This window comes from Macaca fascicularis, chromosome 20 (assembly GCF_037993035.2).
Source record: "Macaca fascicularis isolate 582-1 chromosome 20, T2T-MFA8v1.1".
Taxonomy (NCBI): domain Eukaryota; kingdom Metazoa; phylum Chordata; class Mammalia; order Primates; family Cercopithecidae; genus Macaca; species Macaca fascicularis.
Genome location: NC_088394.1, coordinates 51,720,102 through 51,732,933, shown reverse-complemented (window position 1 = coordinate 51,732,933; position 12,832 = coordinate 51,720,102). Strand labels below are relative to the sequence as shown.

At 46.5% G+C, this 12,832-nt stretch overlaps 1 protein-coding gene across 1 annotated transcript in view; it reads right to left on the bottom strand.

Annotated features, from left to right (window-relative positions):
- The window catches only part of LOC102128556 (liver carboxylesterase 1-like), a 29,735-nt gene extending 21,000 nt beyond the window's left edge, over positions 1 to 8,735 (bottom strand). The window contains exons 1-4 of the mRNA XM_015443157.4: positions 8,673 to 8,735; positions 5,084 to 5,291; positions 2,396 to 2,540; positions 212 to 345 (exon numbers count right to left, since the gene is read on the bottom strand). Of these exons, the coding sequence (XP_015298643.3) occupies positions 212 to 345; positions 2,396 to 2,540; positions 5,084 to 5,291; positions 8,673 to 8,724 (539 nt within the window). The 5' untranslated portion in view covers positions 8,725 to 8,735. The remainder of the gene's footprint in view (positions 1 to 211; positions 346 to 2,395; positions 2,541 to 5,083; positions 5,292 to 8,672) is intronic.
- Positions 8,736 to 12,832: the final 4,097 nt, after the last annotated feature.

Below are 12,832 nucleotides of genomic sequence, written 5' to 3'. Positions count from 1 at the left end.
AGGCAGAGGAACAGCACATGCAAAAGCTCAGAGGCAAGTGGATGAGTGTGGCTGGGGAGTGAGAGGGTAGGTAGTGTCCAATTATGATGAGGCTTGTATGCTACAATGAGGAACCTAGCTAAGGTCTCCTGAGGGTTGACATGACCAGAGGTGGGTCCTAGCAGCCTCATATTGGGGGCCAAAGTGCAGTGAGGAGAGTCTAACTTCTTACCTGAAGAATCCCAAGATGCCCAGGCGGTGCTGAATGGTCACCACCACCACGTTTTCGTGGGCAGCGAGGACCTTCCCATCATAGGTTGATGCTGCACCCACCACCAGTCCCCCTCCGAAGATCCACACCATCACCTGGGCAGGGAGGAAGCAACATACCAGTTACAAGACACTGAGCCAGAGAGCACTCAGAGGGTGTTTTGTTTGGTGACCTACCTGTTGGTCACAACTAAAGGAGGATGTTACCCAAAGTTCACCAGCGCCCAGCAAGGTTGCAAAAGCCAGTCTCTCTCCTCCAAAATTCTCCCAACCGGGGCCTGAGCCACCACCCCACTGCACATATCCTGGCTGCCCCTTTCTTTCTACCCAGCCTCCAATGCCTCCTCCTCCCAAGGCTCTTCATGCTGAGAACATCATCATGGGCATAGCAAAGGCTAAGGATGTCGTGTTCTCCCCCTCACTCCCATCACCCTCAAGCCTGGACTGTTTATGCACTCAGCGTACCCATGGGGCAGCCCTTGTATCTCAGTTTCATCTCAATTTACTCTCTCATGGCGAAGTAAACTTCTCTGTGCATGAATGACTGTCTCAAGAAGCACACATACCTGTGATAGTGTCTCTTCCCTAAATGCCTCCTCTATGACTCTGCATCCCCAAATCCTATCCATCCTGCACAGCGCAGCCTAAAACCCACCCGCTTCCGGATACCTTCAATCAATGGACTAACGCTGTCTGAGAACTTACCATGTGCCAGGAACTCTGCTAATACCCGAGATGAGAGTAGGTACAATTCTTAATGCAAGGTTCTTGCATTTTAAAAGTCCACATAGTGGGGAAGTAGTGAGAGTGACTAAAATAATAATATTGTAATAATATTATTCATGAAATATAAAAGAACTCATAACATAAACCATGTACTAAGTGCTGTTCTAAGCACATGTAGTTCTAGAACCTGTGACCATTCCTAGAGGTTCTCCTGCCTCCAGGTTCCCGAGTTCCCATTTCTCCCACACATCTAATCCCTGCCTGCTTCCTGGGGAGGGACTGAATGTGCATTCATCTGTGTGTGAAGGCTGAGCCCGAGGGCTGGCCTGCAATAATATGCTGAAGAGAGGATTTGTCTCTACAGCCCAGATGGCAAGATCTTCGAAGGTAGGGGCTGCGTGGAGTGGGTTCATGTTCCCCCTTTCCCTGAAGCCCCAGGTCTAACTGTGTATATGGGGCACTGAGTGCAAAATAGAAGAATGAATGAATGAATGAATGAGTAAACCTTTCTCCCACTTCCTGTGTCTTACAAAGCACATGTAGGACCAACTTCTAGTCACACGTTTGCAGACCTGCTCCCCTACTCCTGGGCTCCATGCCAGGGTGCCCCTAGGAGACTGGTTGGATGTGACACCCCTTCCTCTTCCACCCTGGGGTAGCCTTCTTTGCCAGGAGACCCTCCCTACCCTGCAGCTGGCAGCCTGCCCCATCTCCAGCCCTTTGTTTATTTGGGAAATGCTGACACATTGGGTCATCAGCCTTTATCAAGACAATTACGGAGGGAAATTAGGTACCAAAAAATCCCAGATATTTGGCCAAAGGCAAAAGAAAGAGCTTCTGGGATTGTCCCAGGCTCCGCCCCCAACATCTGTACCCAGACAGTGAAAGTTACACCAGATGAATGCTGGTGTACTGTAGAAAGGCCACATAAAATCTCAATGCCCTACTCTGTGTCAAAAGCACTGGTTTGAAGATCAGAAGACTTGAGCCAAAACTACCCTACTGCGTGACCTCCTCTTCCCTGTCTGGGCCTCAGTTTCTCTATCTGAAAAGAAAGAGTTGAGGTGTTGGCTTTTCTCTAAGTTCCTTCCACCGCTAACATTATTGAAAATCATGTCTTACCCACTCTGGGTGTCAGCTTTTTAATCTAATAACTAAAAGTAATCATTTACATCCTTCTATTAGCATGAGGGAACTTGGAACAATTAAGCTGTTCATAAAGATGCACAGCAAACTCCCCCAGAGTTCCTGTGTCACGAGGGGAAACTGAGGTGTGGAAAACCTGTGTTTCCTGTGGAGGCCCTGAGGTCCTGGCCTGTGCAGCCCCCTCCCCAAGCTGCCTTCATCCCCTTCCGATCTACACTAGAAGATCCGGGGTACTGGAACTGACAGGCCTTGACCAGGGGATCCCACAGCTTACCGGCAGCCTGTTTTTCTTGGTCAAGTCAGCAGGAGTGTAAATATTGAGGTAAAGACAGTCTTCGGAAACCTTGAGAGAAATGTTCTCCTTTCTGTTACTCAATAGGTCTGAGAGAAACTGCCCCGCCTTGGGATCTTGGATGCACCTGGGGATGGGGAAAGAAGAACCCCTGAAGTTCAGCCAGCTATAAGCCAGGTGTCTTCTTTGGCAGGGCCTTGGACTGGGAGGTTTAAGCTTGAAAATGGACTTGATATTTACAGACTCACGACATTGTAGTGGGTAGGAGGCTATCAGGGGCTTCAGGTGGGGGCGCTGGGACTCACTAAGGTCTCCTAAGACCAAGCAAAGTGAGAAGGGCTTCACACCTCTTTCCTTCCAAGAACCTTTGGGACTCCCAGCGTTGAGGAGGGGAGACAACAAATACACTGATTCTTCCTGGATGGTGACATTTCTCACAATATCTTAGGGGTGAAATCTTTGTGGGACAACATCAGGAGAACTGTGCTCTAGTTTTGTCTCTCCCACGCATTTACGGGGTGACCTTGGGTGAATTCCTTTCGCATTCTGGGTCCCAAATCTACCAGGTCTAAGTGAGAGCAGTGATTTCTACATGGGTCTTGCAGCCCTGACATGCCAAGACTCTACCATCAACCCATCCCAGGCAAGTGCTGTTGGTGGCCCTGATGAAAGATCTCAAGGATACAACATAGATGAACACTGGTAATAGTTATTGAGTCCTCCCAGTGTTCCAGGCACTGTTTTAAGTACCCTTTGTATATTAACTCATTTAAGCCTCAGATCAGTCCCATTACATAGATTCTATTATCTCCATTTTACAAATGAGAAAACTGAAACCCAGAGAGGTTAGAGAACCTGACCAATGTCACATAGCCAGGAAGATTCATGCCATGTGGTTCTTATACACAAGTATATTATAAGCAACAGTCCCAGACCTCAGAGTACCAGAAGGCAGGTGTCACCGCCCCCACTAGGTACATGAGGAAACTGAGGCACTCAGGCTCTGGGATGACACAGCTGTCAAGTGACAGAATCAGAGTCAGCAAAGATGACTTCTTGATTTCCATCCTGGGAGATTTTCCTACAGAACACCCAGTACAAGCAGCGTAACAATAATAATAATAATCAAAAGACATTCCAATGTGAAGAAAGGGAAAAGGAACTCAACTTCACTGGTCTTTGCATAAATGCAAACTAAAGAAGAAAATAAGATTGCTATTATTATTATCGTTTTGCCTACTGAATAACCAAAAACAATTTTAATAACCCGAAGCACTGCAAAAAAATCTAATGAATGGAGATTTTTGTCCATCAATGGGAGAAGTGTAGTTGGAATATTTTGGCAGGGAATTTTAACAAAAGATATATACTTTTTGACTCAGAAATATAACTTCTGGGAAGTTATCCTAAAATATTCATTCATTGGCATAAAGGTTTCACTACAAAATATTCATCACAGTGCTCCCTATATTATCAAAAACATCATATGTAACTTAATGACCCCAGATAAAAGCTTGGGGAAATTAATTATGGTGCAATACCAAATATAATGCAGCTGCTAATATCAGGCTGTGCCATTTAACGGCATAGAATGATGCTCATGATATACTTAATGAGCAAAGCAAGCATCCAAATTATCTGAACATAGCACTCCTTTTTAAAGAAAGAAAGTATAGCAACAGGCCAAAAAACTGGAATACAAACAAAACATTAGATCATAATACTGTACCATCTAAAATATTGACAGCTGCTCTCTTTGAGTGGTGGGATATTGTATGTGATTTTAATTTTCTTACTTTTCCTTATCTAAATTTCCTAAATTTTCTGTAATAAGTATATACTATACTTGCAGTCAGGAAATAAAAACAGTAAATATTATTTTTTTAAAAAAGGAAAGAAAAGAAGGCAACCAGAGGTGGGCTGCTGGAAAACCGCTGAATACCTGGCTGCTGAGATGCATGGGGTTTCCTCTGATGCCTGTAGGGTCCTTGGTACCCTGGGGAGTGGCGGTGAGGCCAATTAGAACCTTTGGGAATAATAATTAACAAAAAAAAAAAAAAAAAAGAACCTTTGGGCTTTTCTTCCCAGCCTGGCCAGGGTGAATGGACACACCTGCCATCGTTCTCCTCAGGAATATGGAACTGGGCACACTTGAGAGTTGAGCACTTGCCAAGAGGACACCTCAGTTCACTTGCCACCCACACACCTCCTGGCCCTCCCTTCTCCCCACTGTGTCAAAATTCAAGACAGCGGAATTCATGGGATCCTTCTTTCTGATCTCCCTCACCTGCTTAACTGCTTCTTTGTTTCCAAGGCACTTATCCCACTCTAACAGATCACACAATCCATGGGGTAATTTGCATGTTGTTCTCCTCTGTCTCCCGCTGCTAGAATGCACGCTCCATGAACCTAGGGGTCTTTGCTTTGTTCACTAATGGATCCCAAGAACCCAGACACATGCCGGGCACACAGTAGGTGCTCAATAAACATGTGTTAAATAATGGACTCCAGAATGCTGTGAGACTTCTGGAATGTTCTTAAGGATCTACAATGATCTTAAGGATTCCAGAGCAAAGGATCAACCAATCGGGGGACTGCCTTGACTCCTTCCTGCATCACTTTGAGGCAAACATCCCCCACAGACACATGCCACAGCCACCCCTGGCTTACATAGGAGGGTAAGAGGTGGCATTCTTCACGAAGCTCCATGGCTCTGCAGGCTGCGGTGGAGTAAACCTCAGGGGTCCAAGAGGGGGCTTGGCAAAAGGGATTCCCAGGAAAACGGCCACAGGCTGTGCAAATCCTTCTAAGCTGACGAACTTCCCCAGCACTTTGCCATGCACGGTGTCCACCACAGGTGGCGAGGACGGGTGCCCTGCTGGACATGGAGAACAAATCAGGATGCATCAGAGGCAAAAGGCTGGACCCGGATTCCAGGTGGGGTTTGCCACTTTCTAAGTGCATGACCTTGAATAAGTCACCGAAACCCTCTAGGCCTCAATTTCTTTTGATGTACAATAGGGATGAGGATCACTGTCCTTACTAACTGAGGTGGTTTAAAGCGCAAATTAGATTTGGAGGCATAAAAACATTCAGCCAAAAATAAATGCAAGAAGGAGAACTACTAGGAGAGAACAAGACATTTATCTTCCCCCTTAGAAGCCTCTGGAAACATTTATCCATTAGAATCCTGGCACTGAGCCACATGCTGGATGAGAGGATGAACAAGAGGTGCTCCGTATTCTCAGATGCATTGACCCTTGTAGGGAAGGGTCACTTATACACCTGGGCCTACAGATGGGAAAGAAGTGACTGTGTCCTGGGAGAGGTACTCATAAGGCAGTCTAGGAATTAGAAGAGGGGGCAAGGCCTTCTGATTGCGGGCATCATGGAGGAGCTGGGACTTGCAGTAGGGGAGGATTGAATAAGGGGAGATGAGACGCAGGGAGTGGTACCGAGCAGAGAGAAGGGAATGTGCTGAGGCTCAGAGCAGCAGAATGCAGAGCCTGCCTGGGGAAGGGGGCATGGCCCACATGCACCAGGTGGTGTCTGAAGGGAGTGGAAAATATTCCTGGAATGAGACAGCGCATGTCAGGGAGGGCCTAGAATGCCAGGCTAAGGGCTTGAGTTTTCTTTAGTGGACGAATAAGCAGCAGGGACCATTCCAGATAAGGGAAATGATCAAGTCGAAGAACATTTTTCTGGTGGCCCTGGGCACATCTGATCCATTCTTGCAGCACAGACAATGCTTCCTCATTGAGCTGAAATTCATTTCCCAGCCTCCGCATCAGTCTTGGTTCTATCTGTCATGGGACCGCACTGGCCTGTGGCCTTTCAGACACTTGATTATGCCACCCACCCCTCAGGTCCTGTCTGACTCCAGTGACCTCAATTTGTCTAAGCTTCCCTCCTACGAAATGATTTCCAAACTCTTGTCCTCTCAGTTGCTCTGTTTTGGATATAGGCAAGAAGGCAATATCTCCATCAAAGTGGGGCCAGAGCAGAACAGAACAATTCAGATTTGATCTTACAGGGGAATATCCAATCACAATGGAAACTCCCTATGCAAAGCCCAGATGCACAACAGCATCCATGTCTCATTATCAGCCAGCCCCACACTGAGAATAGTTAACTTGTTTTCTTCTGTTGTTGCTAATTACAAATAATATTGAGATAATTTTCTTGGAAGCATGTTTATCAACATAGCAGTGGGTGGTGGCATTACAGGTGGCCTATTTTCTTGGTGATTTCCATGTTTTCCGCACTGTATGGGATTTCTAGTCTTCACCTGAAATCCTTCCCAGCCCCATATTAATTATTTTAAAATTTTAAATAAAAAAGAAAATATTTATGAAGAAATATGATGATGTCTAAAAGGTACTTTGAAAGACTTGGAGACTGGGCACAGGGGCTCACATCTGTAATCCCAGCACCTTGGGAGGCCGAGGAGGGCAGATCACTTGAGGTCAGGAGTTTGAAACCAGCCTGGCCAACATGGCAAAACCCCATCTCTACTAAAAATACAAAAATTAGCTGGGCATGATGGCGTGCGCCTGTAATCTTTGTTACTTGGGAAGCTGAGGCAGCAGTCCAGGAGGCGGGGATTGGAGTGAGCCGAGATTGCACCACTGCACTCCAGCTTGGGTGACAGAGTGAGACTCCATCTAAAAAAGAAAAGAAAGAAAAACTTGGTCCCTGATCAGTTTTGGGGGAAGTGGAAGATGAAGACCAAAGAGCTGGCTTGTGATGCTGGATCCCTGTTTACATAGGCTCAGTGGAGATGTCAGTGGGTTATCCTGGCAAGATGGTGCCACAAGACGTGGGCACTTCAAGACTGGAAGGAAGCCTGCCGAGAGAGCAGGGTAGAATTTTCTCCTAGACGGTGAGGGTACACACCATGGATGTGTATGGCTTCATCGAAGATGCCAGTGTGAGAGGGAAGGGAAGAAAACAAAGATCAAACACAGGGACCACTACAGCCAAGACCAAAGATCCATCAGAGTGGGAAGGAGAGAACATCCCAGCATCCTGGAAGTCCAGGGAGAAGAGGACAAGGTGCGAGCTAAGATTGCTGAGGGCTTCAGGGAAGTGGAGGAGGATCAAGGCAGAGAAACCACTGGGCTGGTCTTTCTCAGCTCAGGGATTCATTCAGCAGGATGAGGTGGATGGCAGCCAGATTGCCAAGCATGAAAAAGTGGGTGAATGGGGGGAAGCAGAAAGAAGAATGGGAACAAGAGCAGTTGTCGCTGACGTTATATGAAGCATGAACATGATGGGCACCTACTATGTGTCAGGCATGCATTCCAGTTTGTTTAATCTTCAAAAAAGCCTTGCTGGGTAGGCATCAACATGCCCAATTTACAGAGAAGGAAATTAAGGAAGTGGAGGCAGCCTGTATGGTCTTCCTAAGGAAGGAAATGGATGGCATTGCCAGGAGTCACCAGAAGTAAAAGAATATTCAGCTCCAAGTAGGGTTCCTCTCTTCCTCTGCCCTTCCCCACAGTTCCAGAGCTCTCACAATGTCAGGCTGCCAGAAGGAAGACAGGATGCAGATGGGGCCTGGGCTGTCAGGATTCAAGACCCAGAGACAGACCCAGGCATGATTTGTACTACATTTCCCTATGTGAGTCTCAGTTTCTCTGTCTATAAAGTGGCACAGGGGTATTTTGAGGCCCCTCGCTGCACCCCCTCTATGTACCATGTGTTTTGCTTCCTGTATTCTGATGCTCTGGCATCTGAGGCTTTGCTGATATTGGAGAAACTGTCCCTCCCAGGGTCCAGCCAACCCGGAGCCCACACCCCAACCGCCTCTTTGATCGGGTTGCCATGCCCTGGCCACTACCCACTTGCCCTAATTATGCCAGAGCTAGGTACCAGACAACTAGGAACAGCCCCTGTGCCCCAGAGACCCCTGAATTATCCCAACTCGCCAGTCCTCAGCCTGGGGATGGCCAACTGAGCTGCCTAAAGTTCTTGTGTGTGCGGCGTGAGGTGGTCCGGCCGCCGGCCTCCTTGGGGCAAGCAGTGCAGGGCGGTTTCAGTGTGTTCACCTTCTCTGCGTCTCCGCCCGGGCCAGGCTGACTGGGCTTAGCTGCTCCAAGTCCAAGTCCAAGCCCGGAGGGCGCGCACCACCGCGGAGCCGGACCTGTTGTGTCTGCCTTTTTGCGCATCTGCGTCCACCTCACCTTTTTACGCACCGGCGGCCCAGAACAAGGATTTCAAAAAGTGCCCAGCATCTTTATGTTTCAGAAGGACTCACCCCAAACCGTGGAAGCAGCGAGAGTGCCCAGGACAAGAGCGCGGAGCCACATCCTGGAAGGACGACTGGTCTCGGGGCCTGCAAGGTCTTCTTGTAGCTGATCGGGACTGCGCTGTCCAGCCAGGAGCTCAGCCCCGCCCTGAGCTACCGCCCTGCTCTAACTGTGAAATTTCGGAAAAGCTTTCCCTATCTCCAGAACTCCCTGGGCGACGCCTACCTACAGTCCCATCTCGCCAGTTCTCATCCTGCCTGTCCTGCCTTTCCTCTTCTATCCTTGGAAGCCGCAATAAAAGCACCTTGGCCTGTTTCACCAAAGCAGTCTGGTCGACACTCTCAAATTACAGAGAGCTAATAAATTCTACCAACTACTTGTTGTATAAGGGTTTCTCCCTTGCAGGACTCTAACTTCAGTACACTGTGAAGGCCCCGAAAGGCCCGCACCAGCAGGCGGATGCTTTTAGGCAAAGGGATACTTTGGTCTGAGATCCTCAGAAAAAGTTTAAAAATTTTAGAGCCACTCACAGTCCCACAGCTCAGCTGGGTAACTTCGCACACATCTCAGCTCCCAGGGCTTGTGTTTCCTAGCATTCCAGGTTCTCAAGTTTGGAAGCGATCTTAAATTTTAACCAGTCTCCTTTCTAATGCCTGAATTAGCTTCACAATATCCTGCCAACTGGCCTAGCCTTCTGTCACACAGCTCCAATGTCAGGTAAATCACTATCTTCCAAAACAGGAATTTTTGGACAGAATGTAAAAATGATTCCATCTCTCAATAGCCCCTGGCTTTAATCATTCATCCATTCATGTACCCATCCATTCTGTGAACATTTACCACAATGTCTGGCACCTGGCCACGTATAATGGATACAAAGGCCAATTCAAGACATGGTTCAGTGTCTGAAGGGACCTCCATTGGTAGACAAGACAGATGGGGTGGAGAAGCAGCAGGGGTGATGTCAAGGCAATGTGAAATCACCGAATCAGGGTGATACAGAGTGCTCTGGGCACACCTGGAAAGCTGTCATTTACAAGCTGCTGGGGACACAAGGAAGTCACTTAAAGCCTCTTTCATGGGATCATTAAATGTCCAACAATAGGGAATTCACTAAACACACTCTGGTACAGCTGGCTAAGGAGATATGATGTATTCACTCAAAATAGTGATGTGCACAGCTATTTGCTAACAATGAAGACAGGATGCGTTATGAAAGGAGAAAATAACAGGTTACAAACTGTTGTGTGGTGTAGGCAGCTCCTCAGAAAGTTCTACATAGAATCTCCATATGACCCAGCAATTCCCCTCCTAGGTGGCTACCCAAGAGAACTGAAAACATGTCCATAAAAAAACTTGTACACAAAGAGCAGTGTCATTCATACTAACCAAAAAGTAGAAAAAAACCCAAATGTCCATGACCTGATGAATGTGGAAATGAAGTGTGGTCTATGCATGCAGAGGCATATCATCCAGCCATAAGAAGAACATGCTACAACGTGGATGAAGCTGGAAAACATTTTAAAGGAAAGAAGCCAGCCACGAAAGGTCACACGTTGTATGATGCTTTTTATATGTAATTTAGATTACATATTAATTTAATATTTAACAGGCATATTACGCAGAATAGGCAAATCCATGGAGACAGAAAGGTGTTGCCGGGGCCTTTGGAAGGGGAAAGAGACGGGAATGAGGAATGACTGCTAATGGGCATGAGTTTTATCTTGGGGGTAGTAAAAATGTTCTGGGATTAAATAGTGATGATGTTAGCACACCTCTGGGAATATACTAAAAACCACTAGCGTGTACACTTTAAAAAGGTGAATTTTATGGTTTGTGACTTATATTTCATTAAAATAATGAAATATTTTTGGAATATCTAGATAAGTATAATATCCCATTTTAGTAGTGACATATGTCTTTGTCTGCATAGGAAAATACTGGAAGGCTATATACCTAATTAGAATTACAACAGCCATTTTCTGGCTGTAACCTTGTCAGTGTTTTTACTTATTTGCATTTTCCACTTTTATTTCTTCATACATTCATTGACAAATATTTACTGAGAGCTTACTGTGTGGCAAACACTATGCCAAGAGTTTTGTATGCAGGATCTCAGTTCTCAAAATAACCCTGTGGGATTAATGCTGTCTCACGATCTTAAATTGATTTCTGTTGTTTAAGCCACTCAGTCTGTGATATTTTGTTCTGGCAGCCTAAGCAGACTAATACATAGGCTCAACCAAGTCCGTTCTTTATTCCCAGAAGAAATTAAGGCCCAGAGACGGGGAGGAATTGCCTAAGGTTACACAGTAACTCAATGGCAAAGTCAGAACCAGAACTTGAGGCTTCTGCCTTCCAGCACAGTGTGGCTGGCAGCCATTTTTCTTGCTTTAATACATCAGGAAGATGTTCTAATTGGCAGCCTTATCTAAGGTAAAACACCACGATTTTGTACACAGTTGGCTTGTCAGTTCATTGACCCAGGCTGAGCACGGTCAGGCTAAAGGGTTAGAAATGGGTAGGGGAGGCTGGGCATGATGCCTGCCCCTCTGTAATCCTAGCAGTTTTAGGGGGCCAATGTGGGAGAGAGGAGTTCAAGACCAACCTGGGAAACATAGCAAGACCCCATCTGTACTAAAATAATAATAATAATAATAATAACAACAACAATAATAAGAAGAAGAAGAAGAAGGAAGAAAGAAGGAAAGAAGGAAAGAAAGAGAGAGAGAGAGAAAGAGAGAAAGAGAGAGAAAGAAAGAAAGAAAGAAGGAAAGAAAGGAAGGAAGGAAGAAAGGAAGGAAGGAAGGAAGGAAGGAAGGAAGGAAGGAAGGAAGGAAGGAAGTAAGGAAGGAAGGAAGGAAGGAAGAAAGAAAGAAAAGAGCCAGGTACCTGGAGAGCCATGTTCTATTTTCCCAATGTTACTTGGCAAGCCTGACCTTGTCCAGGCCAGACCACGATTGACATAAGGAAAGACTGGGCAACCAGCAGCCATAAATCACACAACAGTCCCAGAGCTGCTGATGAGTTCTTGCCTAAGACTATGGACTGTAGCTGAAATGAAGCTTCTGGAGACCCAAATTCAAAAAGGGGTGCTCATTAGCACTCATTCTAGCCACTTGTGGGCTGGTGAGGGTCATTCTGTGATGGGAATGAGGATGCTGTGACAGCAAGAGAATCAGTCCCCAGAGCTAATTGACTCTACAAAGATTGACCTGAACTTTAGGGTTCCTGCCTTGCTTTATTCAGGACAGAAACCTGGTTGACAAACAGCATGCTAATAAAAAGCATCCTGGCTGGGTTCGGAAAGAAAAAGCATCCCTATCTCTATCCACAGGCGAAAATCTGGGTGGCTCTCCTAAGTAGAAAACCAGGTTACTCCCACTCACTCAGCACAACACACAAGTGCATATGCGCACACACACACATATGCAAGGGCGTACATGAGCACACACGCCCATTAACCATCCTGCCTCATGCCCCAGCCAGCTGGCCTTTGCAACCTGGGAAACAGCCTTGGCTCTTGGCTGATGATTTTCATGACGCTTTGCTCACAAAATATAAAAGGTAAGAATGAATTCTTCTCCTCATCCACTGCTCAATCACATGCCCATTTGGAACACCAGCCAATTCTGCAAACAGAGAATTTTTTGTCCACTCCTAGGTTTTGCCTGCCTCTGGCAGCAGCCTCTGAAACCCATTTCTGGTTCATGATGACTCTGCAGATGTGATGGGTGAGGCTGGAGCCTATCAAGCCTTACAATAGATCTCTTTTTTGCATAGTAAGTATAATTTCCCTACATTACTTTAACTGTAAGCAATACGTCTCTTGTTTAAGTGGCAGTTGATTTGGGTCATTGCTTTTCCCTGGGGAATCCCTCTGGTTTCCCATGTGGAACTATATGACGTGGAAAGTAAAATCCTAGGAACTGGCCTTAACTTCTAAGCAGTTGGGCAGGACTTGGGAGAGTGGGCATATCTGGGGGCTTTAAATGAACTCCCCCAAATCCTTCCACCTCCATCAGTTTACTCAGCAGATATATGGAGAGCTCGTATTAGAGCAGGCATTGGGCGCAGCAAGTCCATGTCCTGCTGGGCCCCTCACTCAGCTTAGTCTCTGAACCATGGGATTGATCAGGTGTAGATTTTGTGGCGGAGAACACTGAAC